This window comes from Stegostoma tigrinum, chromosome 21 (assembly GCF_030684315.1).
Source record: "Stegostoma tigrinum isolate sSteTig4 chromosome 21, sSteTig4.hap1, whole genome shotgun sequence".
Taxonomy (NCBI): domain Eukaryota; kingdom Metazoa; phylum Chordata; class Chondrichthyes; order Orectolobiformes; family Stegostomatidae; genus Stegostoma; species Stegostoma tigrinum.
In genome coordinates this window covers 16,823,331-16,848,835 of record NC_081374.1, presented here as the reverse complement: position 1 = coordinate 16,848,835, position 25,505 = coordinate 16,823,331, and the positions used below count along the sequence as shown (strand labels likewise).

The 25,505-nt window shown below is 40.2% G+C and overlaps 1 protein-coding gene across 2 annotated transcripts in view; it reads right to left on the bottom strand.

Annotated features, from left to right (window-relative positions):
• LOC125462718 (acidic mammalian chitinase-like) overlaps positions 1-8,394 on the bottom strand; it is a 42,436-nt gene extending 34,042 nt beyond the window's left edge. For both annotated transcript variants that reach the window (XM_048552988.1, XM_048552989.1), the window contains exons 1-4: positions 8,251-8,394; positions 8,009-8,041; positions 5,087-5,294; positions 1,270-1,326 (exon numbers count right to left, since the gene is read on the bottom strand). In XM_048552988.1, coding sequence (XP_048408945.1) covers positions 1,270-1,326; positions 5,087-5,294; positions 8,009-8,041; positions 8,251-8,368 — 416 coding nt within the window. In that variant the 5' untranslated portion in view covers positions 8,369-8,394. The remainder of the gene's footprint in view (positions 1-1,269; positions 1,327-5,086; positions 5,295-8,008; positions 8,042-8,250) is intronic.
• Positions 8,395-25,505: the final 17,111 nt, after the last annotated feature.

Below are 25,505 nucleotides of genomic sequence, written 5' to 3'. Positions count from 1 at the left end.
TGAAAGATATAAGGGCATAAGAAATAAAATTAAGGGTAGGCCACATTCCAATGGGCCTGCATTGCACTTTAATAAGATCATGCTGAACCTCTCCATCTATTTATTTGCCTGCCGTATCAGTCAATATCCCTTAATTCCCTTTGTAACAAAAGTCCGATCAATCTCACTTGTGAGCATACTCATTGGAATGTCCACAGCTCTCTGGAGTAGACAATTCAAAAGATCCACAAAATGCAGTGAAGAAATTTCTCTTCATCTCTTTTTCTAAATAGTTGGCTCTTTATTCTGAGATGATGGGCTTAGGTTAGAACTATTGAAATGATCCAGCGCAGAAAGGGGCCATTCAGTCCATCTTGTCCATGCCAACCCAAAGATACCCAGATGGTATTTCTACTCTCATCTTTCTGTGCATGAACCATAGCCCTACAGCTTACAGCACATAAGGTGCAGATTCAGATCCTTTGTAAACGAGTTTGGAGTCTCTGCCTCCACCACCAACTCTGGTAGTGAAATCCAGAAACCCACTACCCTCTGTGTAAAAGATTTTCCTCAAATCTCCTCTAATCCTTCTGCCACTTTGCTTGAATCCGTGACCTCTGAATTTTGAACTCTCTACCAAAAGAAACAGGTTCCCCCGTCCATTCTACCTCTACCCCTCACAATTTTGTATACCTCAATCATGTCGTCCCTTGGCCTTCTCTGTTTGAAGGAATATAACTCCAACCTCTTCAATCTCTCTTCGTAGCCACAATTCTCCAGTCCTGACAATGTTCTAGTAAATATTCTCTGCTCTCTCTCCAGAGCAATTACCTCCTTCCTGCAATATGGTGACCAGGACTACACATGATACGCCAGTTGTGGCTTCACCAGTGTCTTAGACTCCAAAGCCATGGGAAATATCCTCTCAGTATCCAACTTGTCAGGCTTTCTTAAAAGTTTTATGCTCTTCAAAACAATCGTCTCTCATTCTTCTAAACTCCAGAGAACGCTTAAGTATTGTATTAAGATAAACACTTGTGAACTGTATTGGTAAAACATTCTGATTCATTGGCTTGAGAATGATTTCTTTCTTCAGCAAATTGGCAGCAATGCAGTCAACAGATCAAAGAAAAGCACTGAAGTATTTTGGAAATCAATTGTAGAGATAGACTCTTAACCAGTTCTTCTGGTATGAAGTTTCATATATTTCTGTATTTTGTGTTTCATTAACACTCTAAAAATAACAGAGTTTGTACAGTGGTAGAAAATCACTAATGAAAAGAACATTACTTTTCAGTTCCAAAATTCCAGCCACCGATAGATAAGAGTGTTTTCAAGTTTGGGTTCCTGTGAAAATCAGAAATGATGATAATTATTTATAAAAGAATACAAAGCCCATTAAGTAATTTCAAATTCTTTCCAAAAATAGAGCAATAAAGTCATAGAGTCATATAGCAAGGAAACAAACCCTTTGGTCCGTGCTGACTATAATCCCAAACTAAACTTGTCCCACCTGCCTGCACTTGGCCCATATCCCTCCAAACATTTCTCACTCATGTACTTATCTAAATGACAATTTTTAGTATAAAATAACTAAAAATGAATCAAAATAAAAATCTTATCGACTGAAATGCGATAACGGTAAGAAATTTGGAAGTAAATCTAGAAATAAACTGGAATCTCGGTCCAGCTGCTATATCCATGCTACTCTCAGTTTGCCATTACCTTATTTTATTTAATTTCATTCTAAGTGTTTGACTGCCATGTTTGATTGATTATTTTAATTGAAAAAATGGAATGCAATTGTGGTGTAATGGTATTGTCGCTATACTGGTCTGAATCTCTTGAATACTCATACACTGAGGACTGAGATTCTTGTGATCAAATACCACTGTGGCAAATGGTAGAATTTAAGTTCAATTAACTCAGCAAAACCTGAAATTAAAAGGTTCTTCCAATAATGATGGCTATTAAACTATCATCATTGTTAAAAACCCATCAGTTTCACAAAAGTCTTTAGGAAAGAAAATCAGCCATGCTTTCCTGGTCTGGCCTATATGTGACTCCAGTGTCCCACAGTAATGTGTTTGATTCTCAATTATCCACAAAACTTGTGTCCACTGGCACAAACATTCCATTAAAGAAAAATTAAAAATAACCTTGTTAAATTTATAAAAGTAAAATTCACTGAATGCTTGATGTCTGAAACAATAAAGCATGTTGGAAACACCATGTCAATAAAGTATCATATATTTCCCATTCTTAATTGCTGTAATGGTCACCATTACTGAGATTATTCCAGGTTTACTGTTAATTGAATTTAAATTTCACCCGGCTACAATGGTGAGATTTGAACACACATCTTCAGGACAGTAGCCTCTGGATTACCTGTCCAGTGGCATCACCACTTTGTCACCACCACACCATGTTTTTAAGTGTCCTGTTCCAATTGTATTTGATTCACCAGTAAGACAATGGCCTAGTGATATTATCGCTGGCCTATTAATCCAGAGACCCAGATATACATTCTGGGGACCTGGGTTCAAATCCCGCCAGAGCAGAGGATGGAATTTGAATTCAATAACTATCTGGAATTAAGAGTCTAATGATGACCATCATTGCCGATTATTGGGAAAAACTCATCTGGTTCACTGACGTTCTTTTTGGAAGGAAACTGCCATCCTTACCTGGTCTGGCCTACATGTGACTCCAGACCCACAGCAATGTGGTTGTGTCTGAACTGCCCTCTGGGCAATTAGGGATGGACAATAAATGCTGCCTAGCCAGTGAAGTCCTCATCCCGTTAAATAAGAAAAAATAAAGGGAATATGACCTGGAGGCCATGAGTGTGCACAATATAGTGGTGATCACTACAGGAGGTCCTTTTTAATGAGAATTTTTGGAAAATGAATTACTTGCCAAGACGCTCCAGCTCACACCCACCATCCCTGCTTGCCTTCATATGGCTATTTATTTTGCTCACTTTACCCTCAGGGCTCATGAGATTGGGAATTCAAATGCTGTTATTGGTCTTATCATATAGAGGCTTGAATAACCATAACATACATGCCCCCTCCCCTGCCATCCAAATCCAGAGATCACAGTCTTTTCCTATTGGCTGATGTCCGACTCTGCCCAAGATGCATGAAGTGTGTTTGACAAATGCTGCAGTTGTAACATTGATGTGGCATGGTGCTGTACTGTGATATGTCCTGTCTCCTGACTGTTCAGTGTACCTCATCATGACAAGCTGTCTCCCCCCACACAACAAAGCAACATCAACCACAGAGACTGGCACATTGTAACTGAGCCTGCATGCTAAGAAAGCAATGTGTACAATGCAGAGGCTGGCAATCTCCAAGTAAGTGCAAGATCAGTGAGAGTTGAGAAAAGTATGAAACATCCTTTGTCGATACAAAAGAAGCACGAGCCCCAGTGAGCCAAGTAACTTGTCAGAAAGTCATGTTTACTTTGAAGTAAAGTGCTGAAGTGGTGTCTGGGTTGGTCCAGGAGCAGGTGTGATGATATGAAGCTGGTGGTTTGCTGCTGCTGACTTATGGATGTGAAGTGTCAAGGAGTTATGAAGCATGGATGTTGTTGTGGCTCGGACAACTGTCCAGAGACCTGCAGCTGCTGGGTATTTTATTTTAATTTAATTTTAGCTCTAATTTAGTTGTCTGTAATTTGTGGCACCTAGTTTATTCATGAAAGGGGAGAGAATCAGAAATGATGCATAAATGAAGAGAGTTGGTGCTTTAATAAGATTCAAATGCATGGAAGTATATGCTCAATGGTAGATTTTGAAGTTGCCAGTCTGAACTCAAGGCTCATGTTCTGGGGATATGGATTTGAATCCCACCATGGCAGGTGGTGAAATTTGACTTCAATAAACAACTGGAATAAAGAGATGGTCTAAGAGCAACTTGTATTTGCTTCAAATGTCATAAAAGCCTACCAGCTCTGCCAACTTTAACCGGTCTGGCTCCAGAACCACAGCAATTTGGTTGACTGCCATTTGGGCAATAAATGTTGACGGAGTCAGTTTTGCCCACATCCCATGAACAAAATTTAAAAACAAAAACTTCATAATCAGTTCTGGAATCACAACTGTCATATTTGTACTCGGAACTGTAAGGATGCAATTACGCAGAATGTAACCTTCTCTTTGAGGGAATAGGGAGGTGGGGGCTGTATTTTGAGCTTACTGGCAGAATGTTACTCCTGCAATGTCGCTTGAAAGTGTTCATCAGATCAACCACAATCCCATTTGAATGGCAGAACAGACTGTGAGGGATTATTCCTTGCCTGCAGCATCTGAAGTGGTTTGGCTGGGCTTTAAATGTGGTTCTGGTGGCAAGAATGCAAGAAGATTCCTGCAGTGAAGCACTCTTCTGCATCTCCCACCATGTGATTGCCAAAAGCCCTGTTGACTACATAATGAGGGGAAGCAGGAAGATTATGTGAGAGATGTGACTATGAGCCATGCTGAATCAGACACTGTGGATCTCACTTGACAAAATGCTAAGTGAGTATTCTGCCCTCTGTTTCTCTGTCCCCAAATGCTGCCAGATCTGCAGGGTGTATCTAGAATTTTATGTTGAATTTATTCAAACAAAAAAATATCAGGCTCAAAGAAAGATCTGATTGTCAGCAACAAGTGCAATATATTCCTAAATTAGCAGCAAACCAATACAGTAAAACTGAGAGATTAAAATTAAAATGTATAATTTAGCCTGTACAAAGACCATGGTTTAATTGAGTAGTGTTCGAATTGTGGAAATATATTGTATTTCTCATCATTGTAATTTATTTCTGTGAGAGTTGAAATCTGCATAGCTGGATTATCATGATGGATACAATAAAAAGATTTCTGTGGACTAATTTCTTCTAGTTATTTTAGATTCATTTCTGTATCATGCAGTAAATCTTAAGCAAATTTAATTTTAAACTGGTGATATTCACATGTATGATTTTCCAAAACTGACTTCCCATTTTGAAGAGTACAATTTCGTTGCTCTGATAATATTTTGTGAAGAACCTTTATGATGGACTGCAAAATTATGTTTGAAAAAGCACTTCAGAGATATTTGAACCAAAGTAAACTCACCGCTTTTTAAGGCTGTTAAATGAGATGTAAAGATCTTCATCTTCCTTTTCCTGGGCAACGATTTGATGGTTATTGCCAATAACAGCAAAAGCAAAAATGAGATGCGTACATAACCTGGGGTTAATGTCTTCTGGTAAGAACTTACAGTCTCCTCTTTTATGGGCCCAGTTTGTGTAGTAACAAACCAACTTGTAATCCTGGCCTAGAACTGTGGTAGAAAATGTTATTAGTTACTTATTTCTATAATCAGAATTTATATTTCGAAAAGATGACTTGGAAGTACAAATACTTGAAGTGAAAATGATACATTTAAAGATCAAAAAATAGCTTAATGTCATGTTTATATTGTTGCAAAGTTGGGTGGTGTATTTGTGGATTGGAACGCAGGATGCTAGAATTTGATCGAAAACAAAGTTGCTAGAAAAGCTCAGCAGGTCAGGAAGCAGGTCAGAAATGAGGAAGCGTCACCGAACCCAAAACATTAACTCTGTTTTCTCCTTCACAGATACTACCAGCCTTGTTGAGCTTTTCCAGAAACTTTGTTTTTGTTCTTGATTTACAGGATACACAGTTCTTTTGGTTTTTGTTAGATTTTGATGTTTGTAAAAGATAGGTGAGAATGCAGTGTGTGTCCCCTTTGAAAGATGGCATTTTTTTTCTGTGCTTAGAGATTTAAAAAATGTCTGTGGGCAGCTTGTGGGTTACAGGTGCACATTAAATCTAATAGTTTTGACAACATAGGACCAATCTTACTGTAAGAAATTGATATGTCATCAAGGGTATAAAATAAGAGGGCATTTAAAAAGCAATGTGAGAGCAACTGCCATCTGATAGACTTAACAACCATCAGCTCTAAAGAGAAAATCACTGGCTCTCACAGAATTCTCTAAGTTCTCAGAGTAACTGTATAGAATGACTTGAATTTATATAGCACCTTTAGTGAGCACAAAACATTCCAAAGCACCTTGCAGCCAATGAAGTACTTTTAAAGTGTAGTCGCTGTTGTAATGTCAGAAACCTGGCATTAATTTTCATAGCCAAACACAATATAAGATGATCAGAAACAAAAATAGAAATTTCTGGAAAACATCAACAGGTCTTGTAGCATCTGCGGACACGAAAGGTCCAATGATCTTTCTTCAGAACTGATTTTAGTGAGGAAATGTTGGTATGTTTTGCTGAAAATGGGGTGGGAGTGATGAGGGATGAGGAGTAAGTGATAGTTCGAAATGGAGCCCAGAGAGAGAATAAAATAGTTGGGCAGGCAAAGGAATGGATAACGGTCAGCCTTTAGAGAATCAATAGCTGCTAATGGGGACCATTAGTGGCTGAAAATATTGTTTGTAGTGGCAGCTCATGAGATACGTTGGGGTAAAGACATGGCAGAAAGTGCAATGATCCGTTTTTTTGTGATAGCAAGTAAAGGATAAGTATTGGCCTGGAGACTGTGAATATCCTCTTGGACTGCTTCAAACTAGTACCATAGGATCTTTTATGTCTCTAATCTGGTGTGGTTTTATTCCCACATGGGTTGGGTTCAGGACAGACCTACTGAAGAGATGGCAAGGTCAAGAATCAGCTTTAGCTTTGGGCATTTTTATAGCACTGTTTATTGTACATTAAGACTAAAATCTACAATAAACAGTAATCAGAGATGTGCCAAGCTCTAATCTTACTGTTGAAATACAGTCCCATTAGCTCCAGTTGCCTAATGCTAATTGATCACTCCACATGGTTCTCTGCATCAGTTTCTATCTTGTTACATGATTCCATCCACATTGTGCTCTTTATACCCAATGAGGTGAATCTCTGTTGACATGATTGCAACGTTGCTCCAGGATCATCAAACCAATAACATCCACTGAAAGGGAAGAGTGGACCTCAGAATATCTCATCCAAAAATTGTCACCACTGATAATTTAGCACTCCCTTGGCACTACATGGTGGTATCAGTGTGGAGTGATACTTGAACCCTTAACCTTGAGGACTTGAGCACTACCAGCTGAGCCACAACCAACAATTTAGATTCCATGTTGGCTTCAGTGGTGGGGGGAAATACTACACAGTGGCATGCAATTAACAGCCCTGTTTTAAAACTGTACAGATAAGGAGTTTCTGTTTGACCTGAACATTCATCTTTGGGAGTCTCTGATTTTAAACAGAAAATACCATGACAAACAATTAGTGTTAGATGATACATTTTAGTGTATTATCTACTGATGATATCAGTAATCTTCAAATCGCTATGGGATAGTTGGAATAGTGACATAAGCAAAACAGCTGTGATCTTAGAAATAGCATAACTTATATGCTTGTATAGTAAGAACCATTTATGAGAACGCAAGTACACGTAGTCCATGATCTGAAATTTTGTATTATTGTTGCATTCTTTTCCAAACTTGAAAAATGAAATAATACTTAAGCTATGTATTTTTCATGATGTTAGTGAGGCTATGTTATGATAGATTTATTTCCAGCATTGTAATGTGTGTTGATAAACTTGCCTTCCCATACATATAGAGTTTCTTCAAAACTCAAGAAAAATTTTGAAAGAATTTACAGCCTCAATGATTGAACTTTGTCAGAGTGTATTAAAGTTACTTTTTAAATGATCTTTTGTGACACAAATATCACTACAAATGTCAGTATATAGCAAGTGTAATTACATTTAGAAATTGAGTGGTCCTTCATGCAGAAACTTCCCAGAGATAACAGAGCTAACAGTTTCTGAGCAGAAAAACATAGTAAGGGAAAACGAATTGCCTGCACTGTTCATGATCTTTGAATTTAAGCTTGAAAACGTGTTAATGACAATGCTCATAAATTTACAGATTATGATTTTTAAAAATTAAGCTAACTGTGGGAACAGAAAATACAGCAGTCAGTTTAATAATTAATGGCAACAAATCTGTTGCTGCTTACCGCTGTACACTTCTAACAGCAGCACAAATCCCACTAAAATAAAAAGGAAAACAAAATTCTCGTTGCAGCATTTATTGAAGTATATAAATTCTGAATAAATTTAAACACTTTAGTTTGCCTTTGATTATTAAATTGTGTAAAAGTCATAATTTAATATTAATTTATTTTGTCGTGAAATATAGTTCTATTTATAAATTACAGTTGACGAATAGTTTGGCATAGTAGATAAGCCTTGCCCTTACCAGCCCACAGAAGAATTTTGGCCATCTTGATCTTGTTCACAGAACAATGCAGTTGAGAAGTTTTTATACAGGTGTTCTGCTCTAACGGATCAACGTAGAAACAGTATGCACATATCATACAGCACTGAAAACATCAACATCTTATCAACATTTTATCTGAAGGAAGGAAGCATTGCAGCAGAAATTTCAATAAAGTATCGACCAAATAATGATTGTCAGCAAAGCAAATATGAGAGGAAATGTAGAAAGTATTTATGGTTCAAAGGTACAGGATAACATATCGAACTTAGTCAATAAGAGAGCAAGTTTCTACCACAAGGCCAGCTCTCTCAATGGCATACCCTTATTTCAAATTTACCTTGCCTTGACTAATTTTCACAGCTCAGAACGCTGCAGGTCACTGGATTTGGAATGCACATTTCTAGCATCTGAGACCACTGCACACCTCCTGGGTAACAGAAACAATATCTGGCTTCTGATTAACTCTGACCCTCGCCCACTCTCTGAGATCACTGGGCATTCTCTGCCTCTGCCATTCCTTGTACTTTATCCCTTGATAAATCTTTGTTTTTGCTGCCTTTCCACATGTGAGCCCAAACCTGAACATTGTTTTATGGATGCTAAATGCTGACTTCACACAGTTTACAAATCGTCTTCCTTTCACTACATGGCTTCTTACTTCAGCTGTAAAGTGTGTGTATCATAATCCTTTGTCCTTTGTTTTCAGTCATGGAATAAATAGTTTATTCATTGTCATGTGTTTTTGTTATTTACCATTTATTAGATATGGGTATCAGCGGCTGGATCAGCAGTTAATACCCTTCCCTATATAATCCCAATTCTTCACATCTGTGTACTTTGGCAGCCCATTCAGAACTGAACCCATTACTACAATTTTGCTTTTACTCTTTCAGACCATTGTAGTTACTTGCTTACTGTATATCCCCGCACTCTTTTGACCCAGTCGCGACACTTCACTCTCCTTTCCTCTGGTATTTGCTCTGGGGAACTCCTCAGGCTACTTTGTATAATCTTGGATTCCTTCAGTGTGGAAATAGGCCATTCAGCCCAACCAGAGCATCCCAAACAGACCCAACCCCCTATCCTTTCCATGTAACCCTACATTTCCTATGGCTAACCCACCTAACTTACACATCCCTGCACACTATGGGCAATCTAGCACAGCCAAACCATCTAATGTGCACACCTTTGGGCTGTGGGGGGAAGCTGGAGCACCTGGAGGAAACCCACCCAGATATGGGGAGAATGTGAAAACTCCTCACAGAGAGTCACCTGAAGGTGGAATCGAACCCAGGTCCGTGGAGCTTTGAGGTAGCAGTGCTAACCACTGAGCCACTGTGCTGCCCCATAATGTCTTTTCTTTTATTCTTTCATGGGATTTGGGTATTGCAGGAGGAGCCTCAATTTATTTCTACCCTTGGTTGATGCTGGAGTTGAGACACTAAACCATGTCAATGTTGAGTGAACAGTTAGGGACCTGATGTCACTTTAATCCAGAGCAGGAAAGGGCAGTGAATTTCCTTCCCTAAGGGGCATTAGTGAAGTAGAAGACAGTCCTCAACAATCAGCAATTGGTCATAATCAGTGTTAGGCATCTACTTTCAGGATTATTTCAATCAGAGTGAGATTACTAGTTTAACAATTAATTGCAACTTTCTAAAGTTACAAATAGGTTGCCGCATGCTCAATTGCATCTCAACTTCCTTGCTGTCAGCCTTCATGGATTTCTGCCGTGCAGCATTGTGTTAACCTGGCCCTCAGAAAAGGAACAGTGGAAATCCCAACCTCTCCACCACCAAGAGTTTCCTTCTCTGCAGCCATGTCATGCTGAACAGGCCAGCGAGCTCTGGCTTGAAGGAGATAATCCTCTCACATAGAGTATGCAGGCTACAGATGATCCTCCCATACACGACAGAGTGTTGGCTTCTTGGAAGGTTCATGTCTTTGCAGTAGGTCTTGTCAGGGGGCAGCAACCTTTTGGAGCTAGACCCCTTCCCAAACAAAGCAGGTAGCCACATTTTGACAGTAGCTATTAACCTTGCCACAGCCCTGAATTTCCTTACTTCCTGCCAGGAACTTGATGGAGTGACAGGTGAATCCTCATGGAACTGTGGAAAAACTGAAAGATTGGCCACCTTCTGTGTGTGAATCATTGTACTTGCGCTGGCTGAGAAATAATTATCCAGCTTAATCTCACTGGCCAACTCCTGACTTTGTCCTCATAGATTATGTTTTCTTAGGTGCCTATCCAAATGTATTTTTTATAATGTAGTGAAGGTTTTATCTCTATCGTCTCTTTTGAGCAGTAAGTTCCAGACTCCCAACATACTCCTGGCGAAAAGAAATTACTCCCGATCGTCCTACTAATCCTTTTAATAATTAGTGTTTCCTGGTTGTTGACATTTTTTGCCAATAGAAATAGGTCTCTCATTCCACATTATCTAGGCCACTCTTAACTTTGTAGCTATCAATTAAATCTTCCCTCAGCTTAGGTGAATTAAGATAGTGGCAAAAACTTTTGGATGCGCTTGTGTTCATGGAGAGTGGAAGATTGGTTATGGAGAGTGAGTTTGGGTTTATAAATATATAGACCATGACCACTTACATCTAGAAGGGCAAGGCATCAGACATATGGGAACACTACCACCTCCAAGTTCCCTTCCAAGTCAATCAACTTCCTGACTTGGAAATATACCACTGTTCCTTCACTGTTGCTAGCTCAAAATCCTGGAATTCCCTCCCTAACAGCATTGTGGATCAACCCACAGCAGGAGGACTGCAGCTCACCACCACTTTCTTAAGGGCAATTAGGAATGGGCAAGAAATGCTGACCAGCCAGCAACACCCACATCCCACAAATGAATAGAAAACAAGATGAAGGTTGCAGCAGTGGATGGGCTGAGACAAGGATGGAAGCAAGTAATACTGCTGAGATGACATTAGATGACATTTATGGTGGAGATGATCTAAGGCTGTGAATAAACCACTCCTTAAACTATTCTTTTCAATTCTTTCCAACAATTGCAAGAAGCTCACAGATCTCTATCACTGACACAGAGAGAATTTTAACTTGACTCACTGAATGGGAATCGTACCACAATGTTTGCATTTAAAACAATCATTCCACACAAAATGGCTTAATGGCATTATAGCTGGACTATTAATCCAGAGACCCAAGTAATATTCTGGGGCCTCAGGTTTGAATCCCACCACCGCCAATGGTGGAATTTGAATTCAATAAATGTCTGGAATTAAAAGTCTAATGATGACCATGCACCATTGCCAATTGTCGATAAAACACCCATCTGGTTCACTAATGTCCTTTAGGGAAGGAGAGTGCCATCCTTACCTGGTCTGGCCTGCATGTCACTCCAGATCCACAGAAATGTGGTTGAATCTTAAGTGCCCTCTGGGCAATTAGGGATGAATAATAAATACTGGCCTAGTCAGTGACATCCTCATGGTGTGAATGACAGATGCAAACCAATATTTTCTGATGATCTGCTTAAGTATAATTGTGTAGTGTTAACCTTTGTGAAAACTCTTCAGTGGTACCTCCATCACAATATTACTTACATGGGTATGAAGCTCCTTCCTATATAATTATCTGTTTGAATTGCCCTTATCCCCAGGGAAATGCAAGAATATAGTTGTGGCAAGCATATTTTTCTGTATTGAATTTTTAACTTGTCCTTTTATTGCTGGAAATTGTAAAGTGATTGTTAGTCAATCTTGATGATTATTAAACTTGCTACACACATTCAGTCAGTAAGTTTTAGTTCCTTTGGCTGTGTGGACAAAAATAAATAAACTGATTTCAGACAGACTCTGCACTACAACAAACAAGGTCACTTTGCCATGAACATTGATCATTTTTATTTCCTCAGTGTCAGCACATTAACATCCCATGATATCCTCATTTGAGATATTTAACCATGAACCAATAGACTTTGCGCCTTGGTGTAAATACTATGAAGGCAGGGACAGTCTGACATTTTAACAAGCATGCAGCCAACATACACATTATCAAAAAAAAAACAAAATTACACCTATTCTCTTTCAGCGCAGTTACAGTGCAATTTAAAGCTGTTGAATGACTGAAAAACCAAAATATTTATTGTTTAGCTTGTTCTTAACATATTTTACTATTCAAAATAGCATAGGTATTGTCTTCTGTGCACTGACCTGAAGGCTATAAATCAGACAAATGATGTGACTTTTTATAAACATGAGCTAAAAACATTACTTTGTGGGTACTGTTGTGTCAGATCTCCTATAATTTGGAATCATGGTGAATTATAATATCCAAATTAAGATTTTTAATTGCTTATGCTGGGGCTACAAAGTGTAGTTACATACTCGACAAGAAGTGATGCGCTAAATATTTCAAACCATGCCTGCGATATTTGAAGTTCCTGCTCCTACAGCTAATAATATCCTCAGTTTCTTATTTATGTTACGAACAAGCGTTAAGGTTTATGCCAGGTCAAAGTTAATTTGCCTTGTTAAATTACAGCACATAGAATCTTGTTACAGAATGATTTTGTTCCTGTGTCTCCAACAGCACAGAAAGTTTCATCCATTTAATTAGTAGAAATTTCTGGTGAATTTAGAAATACAAATCTGTGTCCAAAATAAAAGTTCTCATGCTATCCTCTATGGAGATGCATCTATTAAAACAAGTACAATATTAGCATACAGTTCTATTCAGCATTTATGTACTAATATTGTTAAAAATTCTAAGATGGTGCTTCATAAAATATTCACTGATTGGGTTAGCATTATGATGTTCTTTTTGACAATTCAGTTCCTAAGTCTGCAGGAATTTAATATGCACGGTTTCAATTTTCAGTATGGACTGACTTTGTCACTTCCTGATTTTCAAATAATGCTTTACTTTCACTTAGGTTTAGAGCTGTGTCTTTTGACAGACTTTAAACTATGTGGTAAAATTAGATGGCTTTTACTACATAAATTACATTATTTTATTCCCAAATCAAACTTGATGTATGCCTTCTTCATTTTAAAACAAAAACGGATCAACATCAGGAAGATACTACACGCCCCGACTCACTCACCACACTACCTTACATGAGGAGCATATCGAAACTAACCACAAGGCTTCTATGACGGATGGGCATCAGAGTGGCACACAAGTCCACATCAACCTTAAGGCAACTGCCCACTCAAACTAAAGACCCACTCCCTGCCACAGACAGGACCAATGTCATCGATAAACTCCCCTGCAGAGACTGTGAGAAACACTTCATCCGACAAACAGGAAGGAAACTAACAACAAGGGGATGCAAACACCAACTGGCTGCAAAAAGACATGACCAATACTCACTCACTTCAATCCACGTGGATAAGGAGAACCACCAATTCAACTGAGACAACACCACAATTCTGGGACAAGCTAAGCAGAGACAGGCACGGGAATTCCTAGAAGCTTGGCACTCCACAAAGAAAGCCATTAATAAACACATAGAACTCAACCCCATGTACATTCCACTTTGAAAGAAAATCAGAAGTAAGGCAATCCAGTTCAATGGACTCCAGAGTTTAAATACAAGGCGGGAAAACACACTGACACTTCATCGGAGGCTGCACTGATGATGGTACCCAGCATGGTAATGAATCATCTGCGGAATAACAAACCAGCTCGGTTAGCTGACCAAACTCAACACCCACAACCTGAGCTACAAATCTACTCCAAAACCTTAAAAACTGATCAAAACATTTTATCAAAACCATTTAAAAGAGAAAACCTTGCAAATAACTGAAAGCAAAAACTCATAATGGAACCTTATATGTAGCACATTGTGAAGGCAATAGTGTGCTATGTGACAGAATTGGAAAAGAAGTTTTATGAGACACATCTCAACAGCTGGAGCATGGTGAGAGTCTCGCTAGGCAGTGGTGAGTTGCTAATTATGGGGGATTATTGCTTGTTGGTGGCCCAACCTCCCTTGCTTATATTCAGTTTTCTCTCTTACCAAACACACTGAACAAGTTAAGTGTTGAGAAAACCTGACACGGAAACCTGAAAGATACAGCTTCCTGCTTTCTCCAAAGGACCTCCATGCTGTCTGGGACCAAACTACATCTCAGGGCATGATCCATAACACAACCTGCATAGGCCCTTTGTGCACAGACATTGGCATCCAGCATTCATCATCTGCTCCCAACCATTGTGTCACCTGTCTGATGCACACATAGGCTGTTTAGGGAGCACAGACTTGCATTGCAGGCCACACCAGGAACTAACATTGAAAAACTGCAGCAGGGACTCTTTGTATGTACAGACAGGCACTAAGGGGCTGGATGAAGTTGTATCTCAGGGCTGCTCATTGACTTGTTTAGTGCTCGCTCAGTTAGTGTCTATCTACAGGCTCATACCATCATCATTTTGCCTTTTTGCACATCGTTGCTTCAGCCAGAGCTAAGGGTTATTATTCCTGCAGCATTGAGGTGCTCTTCAGCAGGCTGCTTGTCATGTTTGTCAGTAGGGATATGTCCGGAGTGTGCATTAGATAGCGTAGTTGTATGTATGTGTCACAGTGCTGGTTTGCTATTGTAGGCAGTGTTTCTTTGTAGCTGCTGTGCCAAAACTTTGCTGATGAGGGGCAAAGCCAGATTGTCAAGGCTTTCACAGCCTGTGTGAAATGCAACTTGATGAACTTTGTCAGACAGGGACAACTGGGATTTCAGGGACTGAAAACCCAGAAGTACAGGTAGGTGTGAATTCCATATTTGAGTCAATTAACAACTTGTGGTCTGCTTTCCTTCTCTGTTAGTATTTCCTGAAATTAAAAAATACAATGTTACGAGTGCCAACTGGTGACTAGCCAGTGCCTTCTTTGCTGCCTTTCTTTCCTAACTTTTGAAGTTGATGTTTGGAGAGAAGTGGAGGATTTTTCTCCATTCTATTATAGTAATAGGGCTGAAGTATTTCTTCTGTCTGCTAACTGAAGGTGTCTAAAGTTATATAAGCAGCCTGACTTAATCAAAGATTTTAATGACTAGAATTATGTACAAGGTATTTATAAACACTCTTTTCTCTCCTGAATGCCTATAATTCTGGCTGGGTTGGGTTTACGCAAATCCCTTCACTGCCTGGCCTGTCACAGTGAGTACACATGCAAAAAGTATATTTTCTCATTGTTTCCTCATCTCTGTAAGTACTTTCGTTTCTGCTATATTTTACTTACACTGGCTGATTGGTATCTTCCTGTTGCTAAACACATACAATTCTGTGACACTATCCCAAGCTCTCTTCAGTTTTGATTTGGGGTTTCTGTTTCCATGGTTCAATGCATAAATATGTCATGAACTCCAAAGCTAGCCGGTTCCTACCACATCTGAGCTTCATTTTGGGCATTTACCCCATTGCTGGCTTTGGATTGTTGGGTTGACCTTGTTATTTAACCTAACTGACTTCTCCTTAGGTATTTGCCACCACTTTTGATTGTGTGGGTTTATTCACAGTTGCCACCATGTGGTAATGTGAGTTCTATCTTTTAAACTAAAAGTAAAGCATTCTCTACACCGTCCCCATCAAAAACTCCCAGGACAGGGGCAGCATAGGATTGGGTACAGAGTAAAGCTTCTTCTACTCTTTTAAATCAGAAGTAAACCTTGCTCTACTCTTTTGTACTAACATTAAATTGAAAGTAAAGTTCCCTGAAACATGTCTCCATCAAACATTTCAGGGACAGGGACAGTACAGGTTAAATGCAGAGTTATGCTCCTGCCACTCTTTGAAATAACAGTAAACTGAAAGTAAAGTCCCCTCTACTCTTTTGCACTAAAAGTAAAGCCCCCTTGATACTGTCCGTATCAAACACTCCCAGGACAGGTATAGTATGGGGTTAGATACAGAGTAAAGCTATCTCTAGTCTTTTTAGCAGAAAGTAAATGTCCCTTGAATCTCGTACTAAAATAGGAAGTTAAACATAATAATAATGAGACAGCCCCCTGCTGGTCATGCATAGAATTCAAACACAGATTAACAGGAAACTACTCTTGTGACTGAATACCTAACAGACTTTATTGAACACAACTATCTACAAGGAATGGCAATAAGGAATGTCTCGTTTGGACTTCTACAGATCCATATGGCCTGACATCATGGGGTTGAGCTAACACAGTGTAGACCTGGACGAACACAACAGGCCAGGGCAGCATCAGAGGAGCAGGAAAACTGACGTTTTGGGTCAGGACCCTTTCTGAGAGAAAAAAATAATGCCGTATCTAATTCATGATTTTATTGAATCCATAACAGCACAGCATTAACCTGGGGCTCTGGATTACTTCTCCAGTGATATTTCCACTCTGCCCCTGCCTCCCAACATCCCCAGCACCTGAGCAAGGTAGCAGGTACAGCAATGGTATACTGGCAGATGGATCTTAAGGTGCCAAATGGGGGAGGAGTTGGGTTAGGATCAGGTCAGTTTGAGGCTGGGGGTGTTGAAGGGGAGTTGGACTTGGGTCGTGGGGTCGGGGTGTGTGGGGAACTGGAAAATCAAGGCTGGGACCTTGTTGGAGATGCGGTTCAAGTCAATAATGGGGATGTGGTCATCGAGACTCTGGATGGTTTGGATAAATGGGCTTAATGTGGAATCAGAAATGTAAGCAATGTGTTTGTGCTACAGTTTTATAATTACCCAGGAGTTAAGCAGGTGCTACTTTATGTACCTAGTAGCTATTCAGGCAAAAGACTCTGAACCATCCACATTTTCTTACTCCAATTCAGAGTTGTAGACATTCTTTGAAGGTTCCAGATGCCAAGCAATTGCCCATCAAAAGTTTAATTTTCTGAGCAACTCCCACATGGGTTAGGTGCGTCAGGGCATCTCCCTGGTTTCAATGTGCATGTCCAGATTGTGTTGCTGTAATGACATCTTCCTATCAGAAGTTCTAGGCCTAATTTGCAGTCAAAACTTATGGTTTGCATTCAATCTTTGATAGCTCTAAAGTATAAACTTTTTTTTTATTCCTCAGGCAAGTCACCAGATGGCAGTGCTGACTATGCTAAGGATTACATTAGCCCAAGCAATAGGAAAAGAATGAAGGGAAATCTTGTTTATAATGGAAATATGAAGTGTTTCAGACTGGTTTTGTTTCCACTTAATATTTGTTTCATAAAGAATACTGTTTCTGAGACAATAGAATAATTCAACTTTATGCAGTTGATCAAGTGATTATAAAAAAAACTTTCAATTCCATTACCTAGCTGATCGTACAATTCTTATGGTATTGTAACGTACCTTTCAATTTTCAAAAGATAAATTTATGTAGTTTATAAATGTTCTGTTTAATGATCAGCTTATCTGGGCTGGTTTATCATTAAGTATGGCAAGTGAAGGGAATATCTCTAATCACTAGTATACATTAGATCTTCTAAATGTCCCATCTGGCTTGTTTGGAAGAAATCAAAGCCACCGCTGCTCAGTATAACAATCAATGTGTTACTTCCCAATTCACATGAAGAGACCATGTGATAAGAAAGATGTTAAACTGCTTCCAGTGTGTGAATGTGCAGCTCATCAACCAGGAAACCAGACGACCTTGCAGCTGCTTGAACTGGATATTATAGCTGAAATGTTGGGAGTGATAATGAGGATGCAAGAGAGGGGGAGGGGTCATCAGAACTGCCCAAGAAGATTTTGGTCAGAAGAAAGTGTCACAATGGATTTTCTCATTGGACAAGATCTCGCCAGGCCCTGAATGACGTGTCTATGATGGGAAATTTGGAAGAGTCACGTGGAAGTCAAGCAAGGCCTTTCTTGACACCAGGTGCAACCAGTCACATTTTCCAACAAAGTTAGGACATAGAACACCACTGTGCAGCGCAGGGCCTTCGGCCCAGGATGTTGTGCCGAACTTTTACCCTAAACATAAGGTCTATCTAACCTCCACCCCTACCTTATACTATCTGGATGTTGAGGTGACAATTCTTGCTTGTGAATACTGTGAGGCCTACTAAAAAAGGATTATCAATCATTGTCACCCTGATTGCTAATTAATCTCACCAAATGAACGTGTACTCTCCTATTCTACCATTAAAAGTGGATGCCGACAATTCCCAATACGGAAACCTGAGTGGGTACTTAGTAACTCCAGCTTGCCGCTTGCTCCTCTGCATCTCCACCTTGAACACCCAGCTCCAAAATCTCTGGGGATATGGGCAAAGGTCTCGTTCACCCATATGATATCTCACACATGCCAAGCTGACTGCACCATCATGGCAAATAGAATGATGCCTTTATTTCAAATGGAATGGATCATAAAAATATAAATCCAATGGAAAATACACTGGCATTGCAGGCAGTCCAGAGAAGAATTATTAGCTTAATCCCAGGTATGGAAAGATTATCTTATGAGGTGAGGTTGAATAGGTAGGGCCTGCACTCATTGGCATTTAGCAGAATGAGAAGTGATCCTACTGAAACATACAAGATCCACATGGACCTCAACAGGCTAGTTGCAGAAAGATTTTTCCCCCTTGGGCAAGACTGTAGGACTAGAGGGCATTATTCTCAGGGTAACAGATCACCAAGTTATAACAGAGATGAGAAAGAATTCCTTCTCTCAGATGGTTGTGAATTGGTGGAATTCTTTACTGCAAATGGATATTAAGACTGAATTGTGTCATGTATTTAAGGATGAGCTGGATAGATTTTCAATTTGTGAAGAAGTTGTAGGGGAAAAGCAGGAAGTTGAAGTTGAGGACTATCAGATCAGATGATTTCATTGAATTGCAGAGTAGATTCAGTGGGCTGAATGGCCTACTTTTGCTTCTACATCTGAGGGTCGTACCCCCATCCTTTTACAGCACACTTCTGGACTTTGATGCTGCTCCCTGAGCAAGACTGGTGACTAGCTTTGGAATGTTGCTGCAAGTACACCTATGCACATGGACAGGCATAAGTCACCCACATGGACAGGCACAGCTCACCTACAGGGACAGGAATATCTCACCGACAGGGACAGGCATATCTCAGCCACAGGGACAGGCACAGCTCACCCACATGGACAGGCACAGCTCACCCACATGGACAAGCACAGCTCACCCACATGGACAGGCATATCTCACCTACAGGGACGGGCATATCTCACCCACAGGGCCAGGCACAGCTCACCCACAGGGACAGGCATAGTTAACCCAGGGGGACAAGTTGTCAGCTCATTGGTTGGACCAAGCTGCAGGTCAGTGCTGTTTACTTTGCTTTCTCAGTGCTCACCCAACTTATACCTACTTGAAAACTCACAGCATCTTTGTATTGCCTTGCCTTTTATGCATTTATGCATTGCAACCTCAGCCAGATCAAATAGGCACACAGTACATCTGCCTTACGTTGCCTTTAGCACAGACACAAAGCCAGGCATCTTGTCATGGTTATCAGTAGTGATCAGACAAGGGAGTGTCATCTTGTTGTACGGCAGTGTACTCTGTCAAACGTAGACTTGCACCATATGCCAGCAGAGTACACAACAAACGCACTGCATGATGGCCATATCTCAAAATCCAAGGGGAGTAGTTCCCAACAAGGGCACACTTCTGTCAGTGTATCCTGAAACAGTAGGCCAAGACGAGGGTCCGATACCAGTTCAGTGGCTCAGACACAGATATTTGAACATTTGGGATGGCCAGGGTGAGGCTCCTGTTCTTATTGGGTTTGCAGAGCTGAATACAGAGCACCCCACCAACCATCTTGGCTCTCTGTCCTTTTGTAGGCTATTTACTCCTAGGATGTGCGAAAAGCAACTTTTGAATAAGTTGAGACTGGAACAGCTGTCATTGCTAGTGTCGGTGGGGTAGACATGGTGCCCCAGTGAGTGAACAGGTGGTGCAGAGTCCACTCAGGATTCATGATGTTGGGATTTTGGGTGGGTAAGAGTAAGCAGGGGAGGAGAGGCGTGGGAGACGCAGTAGTGAGAGCGTCTTGAGCCTTGGTGGACAGTGGATGAAAAAGAGTGATTTAAAGGTCACAGACAGAAGCACTGACTTTTGTTCTACACCGACTGATGTTCCTCCAGACGGCTGAGACCGCACTGACCCAGGTGGCAACCGTGAAGCAGGCTGGCAGGATCTGGTGTTGTAGCTTCCTCTGCTGGTTGTGAGGGAAGAGGTGATCCCTGCTGTGTACCACCCTATCGCACCAGGACCTCCAAGACCCTGCCCACAAAGTGGAGTGCAGTTTCCTCTCATCTGACATTTCTGGGGCAAATATGATGAATTGTAAAGGGCAGCTCTGGGCCAATAGTGCTTGACTGGGTGCAGTGTTGAGTCCTTCTGGCTATGGTGAGTGGGAGAATGGATATAGTATTCAGTGAGCGGAGTGCTTTAGGGGCCTGGTAGATAATTAAAGGGCAAATTTTGTATGGCAGCATAGGAAAACTAACTAAGCCGAGCAGAGAGAAACATAATGAAAATGGCGCTTTGTCAAAGTTTGGTTAAAAACGTAAGATTCAGCCCATGGGTTCTGAATGACCTGCAATGATTCCAAGATCAGCTGGTTAAACCTATCAATGTCCAGTTGCACAGGCTAATGTGTGGACTTTGCCCAATGGGATAACAAAGTTGAATTGAGATCTGACGTATTGTGCAGGAGCCCTTCTTAAACAAGCAAGTAAGCTCCCAACTTGCGTCAGAATGTTGCTTACGTGTTTGGAAGTGCTTTCCAAAATCCTGCAGTTGGAGCAGTAATTAAGAGCATTCTCTGCTACTTCAGAATTCCTACCCAAAACTGATGTTGGAAATCGCTATATCTAACTTTTGTATGTCTCAAGTCAAATGCATTCACGCCATTTCCTTTACCGCACTTCCACCTCCCGCCCCCCCCCGACTTTATAATATCGATGCAATACAGCCAATAATGACCACAAAATATAACTCATCCATGCAGGGTAAAGCTAAACATACCAGCATACATTTTTGGCTATAAACCCTTGCTCTAGTTTCATTAGCAGGACTGGAATTTGGTGCACTTATGGAAGTTAATTGGCTTTTAGTTAGCATTGGTGCTTTTAGTTAAAGGGAGCTGCATTCATCACTTAGAGATTATGTCTATACTAAAGGTCCTTTGACCAACACAAGGGTAATTTTTCACTTGGTGATAATTGCACAATAAAGTTACAGGTAAGTTGAATATATTTTCTATAAGGTTAATAATGTACACAAGGCATTGGATTGCATTCAGGGAAAATGTAATAATGTACTTTAATCCTCCATGGTAAACATTTGAATCACCAGTGCAATCTTATGACTGAAGGTTAAGAAGTTAACTTTGGAAAACACCAGTTTATAACTCTATCAAACAAACTTAAGTCTACTATCAATCAAAACAAGGTCAGGAATAAGTATGTAGGTTAGAAGGAGAACTTACTAAAAGGGGCATCAGTGGTTTAAGAAATAACATAGAGTTCCCATAGACCAAGTACACAATTCTTGCTTAGTTTTCTATGGATGGTTACTCGCTAGAATACTTTTTTGAATTGTTAAATGTCAAGCTCAAGGAGAGGTCTTCATCAAGTGGATCCTTCACACCAGTCTTTGCAGAGGTGGCCAGCACATAAATTCCAGACATAAAGAGCTAACTATGATAACTGCACAATATACAGGATAATAAAGTATGACCTTACTTTGGGAGAAGAGTTATGGAAGCCCTATTTAGTTACATAGTTGGGAATCGTAGATAATTTTGGCAACTGGTTTATAAACTGTAGAATGAAGGATATTGGATCTATACTAATCTTCCAGAAGGGTAGCAGGGATATAATCCAGGTAAATACCAACTGGTGAGCCTGACGTCAGTGGTAGGGAAGCTGCTGGAAAAGATACTGAGGGATAGGTTCTATTCCCATTTGGAAGAAAATGCGCTTATCAGTGATAGACAACATGGTTTTGTGCAGGGAAGGTCATGTCTTACCAACTTAATAGAAATCTTTGAGAACGTGACAAAGTTGATTGATGAGGGAAAGGCTGTAGATATCATACACATGGACTTCAGTAAGGCGTTTGATAAGGTTCCCCATGGCAGGCTGATGGAGAAAGTGAAGTCACATGGGGTCAAGGGTGTGCTAGCTAGATGGATAAAAAACTGGCTAGGCAACAGGAGACAGAGAGTAGTAGTGGAAGAGGGTTTCTCAAATTGGAGACCTGTGACCAGTGGTGTTCCACAGGGATCTGTGCTGGGACCAATGTTGTTTGTGATATATGTAAATGATCTGGAGGAAGGTGTAGGTGGTCTGATCAGCAAGTTTGCAGATGACACTAAGATTGGTGGAGTAGCTAATAGTGAAGGGGACTGTCAGAGATTACAGCAGAATATAGATAGATTGGAGAGTTGGGCAGATAAATGGCAGATGGAGATCAATCCGGGCAAATGCGAGGTGATTCACTTTGGAAGATCTAATTCAAGAGCAAACTGTACAGTAAATGGAAAAGTCCTAGGGAAAATTTATGTACAGAGAGATCTGGGTGTTCAGGTCCATTGTTCCCTGAAGGTGGCTATGCAGGTCAATAGAGTGGTCAAGAAGGCATCAGGCATGCTTTCCTTCATCAGACAGGGTACTGAGTACAAGAGTTGGCAGGTCATGTTACAGTTGTATAAGACGTTGACTTGGCCACGTTTGGAGTACTGTGTGCAGTTCTGGTCGCCACATTATCAAAAGGATGTGGACGTTTTGGAGAGGGTGCGGAGGAGGTTCACCAGGATATTGCCTGGTATGGAGGGTGCTAGCTAGGAAGAAAGGTTGAGTAGATTAGGATTATTTTCATTAGAAAGACGGAGATTGAGGGGAGACCTGATTGAGGTCTATAAAATCATGAGGGCTATAGACAATATGGATAGCAAGAAGCTTTTTCCAGAGTGGGGTCTCAATTACTTGGGGTCATGAGTTCAAAGTGAGAGGAGGAAAGTTTATGGGAGATATGCGTGGAAAGTTCCTTACGCAGAGGGTGGTGGGTGCCTAGAACGCGTTGCCAGTGGAGGTGGTAGACGCAGACACGATAGTGTCTTTTAAGTTGTATCTGGACAGGTACAAGACTGGGCAGAGAGCAAAGGGATACAGACCCTTAGAAAATAAATGACACGTTTAGACAGAGGATCTCGATCAGCGCAGGCTTGGAGGTCCAAAGGGCCTGTTCCTGTGCTGAAATTTTCTTTGTTCTTTGATCATATTCCTGAGTTATGTATGGGAATTTGCTGAAGACGGCAACACACTACAGCTCCGCTATTATGGTTAGGTAAAGTATAGAATTCAGTATAATGCAAGTAAGTTCCTCCATATTGTTATTTATGTTTATCCTTGTGACTATTCAGTGAGCTTGGACAATAGCATTTTCATGTCACATTTGAATGCAATTTTACTCTTGTGCAAGTACAAATCAAGTCTGGGATAGGGTTGCTAGGTTCGAAGGAAGAGTTATTGGCCTTGAAACATTATCTCTGTTTCGTTCTAAGTAAATGCTGTCAGACATGCATCTTCAAAGATTTTCTAACCAGCCTAACAATGCCAACTATGCCCAATAAGATCATTGGTATGTGTTTATTTATCACATCCGCTATAATAGACGAGCATTTTCCCTGCAGTTCCCTTTTTTCTCCTGCTCCCTCCTTAAGTAGTGGATGACATTTGCGATCTTTCAATCAACAGGAATTATTCCAGAATCTGTAAAATTTTGAAGAATGATGAGCAATGCATTGACAATGAATATAGCCACTTCCTTCAACCCTTTTGGATATATGCTATGAAGTTCTGGGGACTTATCAACTTTCAGCTCCATTAACTTCTCCAATACAATCTTAGTGATACCAATTTCATTCAACTATACTTCCTCGCCGCTTGGAACTCTCGTTTTGGGAGATTTCTCATACCTTGCCCAGTGAAAACAGATACGACAATCAAAACCCAATCATAAATCATGAAGGAGAACCACCTTATATCATCACTGTCAGAGCGAATATCATCAACCGGATGAGAAAAGACGCTATCCAAACAATCTGAGAAACAAAAAGAATGAGGATTACCGAATTAACAGTTCTTGGGTCGTTTAAAAGTTGAGCAGGTCCTCGAATGAGGTAAGTGATGGTCTTTCCCATTCAGATTGCTCCAGAATTGTTATTTCTGAAAAGTAGTGTTACTATTAGATTTCCTGCTATTCCCGTCTTCTTTACACTGGCACCATGGAAACTATCTGGCACACAGTCAACTGGAACAGCAAGAATGGAATCCATTTAAGGGTCATTATTATGAAGACATTCCTGGAGAGAGAGCGAGAGCGAGAGAGGGTGTATGTGTGTGTATGTGTTTGTGTTTGAATGTGTATGTGTGTGTGTATATATATGTGTGTGTGCGCGCGCACGAGTGCAAGCGTATATGTGTGTTTGTTTTAGTTAAAAAGGTAAATGTTTGTAGTTTCCTTTTGCGAATTGTGTGTGTTCACTAATTCTATATCTTCATTGAATGGGTTTTGTTCAATGAAAAAAATAGGTAATTTTGTGTTTTTAAAGAAACCTGTTAGATGGATCTTTTCAGTTTAGGTCTGATATGGTGAAAGCTTACAATTGACCAGATTGGGACTTGGGTATGAATATGAATATTTTTTACTTTATATTTCATTCTGTGGAGTATGCGGACTACAGTGACAGCTCCTCTGACTTTGGTGTGACATAGACAATAATCTAATATCCCTTGAAATAGGAATCTCATTTTCTGGTGATAATTCACAACAGCCACATTTGGTCCTATTGCAATCAGAGTATAAAAAGCTATCTGTCTTGTGAGAAAATGCCTAGTCATATTTGTACAGGAAGATAATCGCTGGGTTGACGGTGGCTCCCCAGTGTAAAAACCTACCACTCAATCTAAGGAAGAATGGTTAGCAAAAATTATTCCAAGCAAAGATTTTTATGTTTGATAATGCCTGCTGGTAAAATAACCAATTGGCCAAGTTCTCTCATTCCAGTTAAAATTGTGTCAATGGGCTGAACAATGGCAGATGGAGTTTAATTTGGATAAATGCCAGGTATTGCAATTTGGTAAAACAAACAAAGGCAAGACATACACAATTAAAAGTAGAGCATTCCGTAATGTTGTAGAACAGAGAGATCTCAGCATTCAGGCACATAGTTCTATAATGTTTGCATCACATATAGGTAGGGTAGTTAAGAATGTGTTTGGCAGTTCTGAGCTCAGAAGAAGACCTGAAATCAGCATGTTTTTAA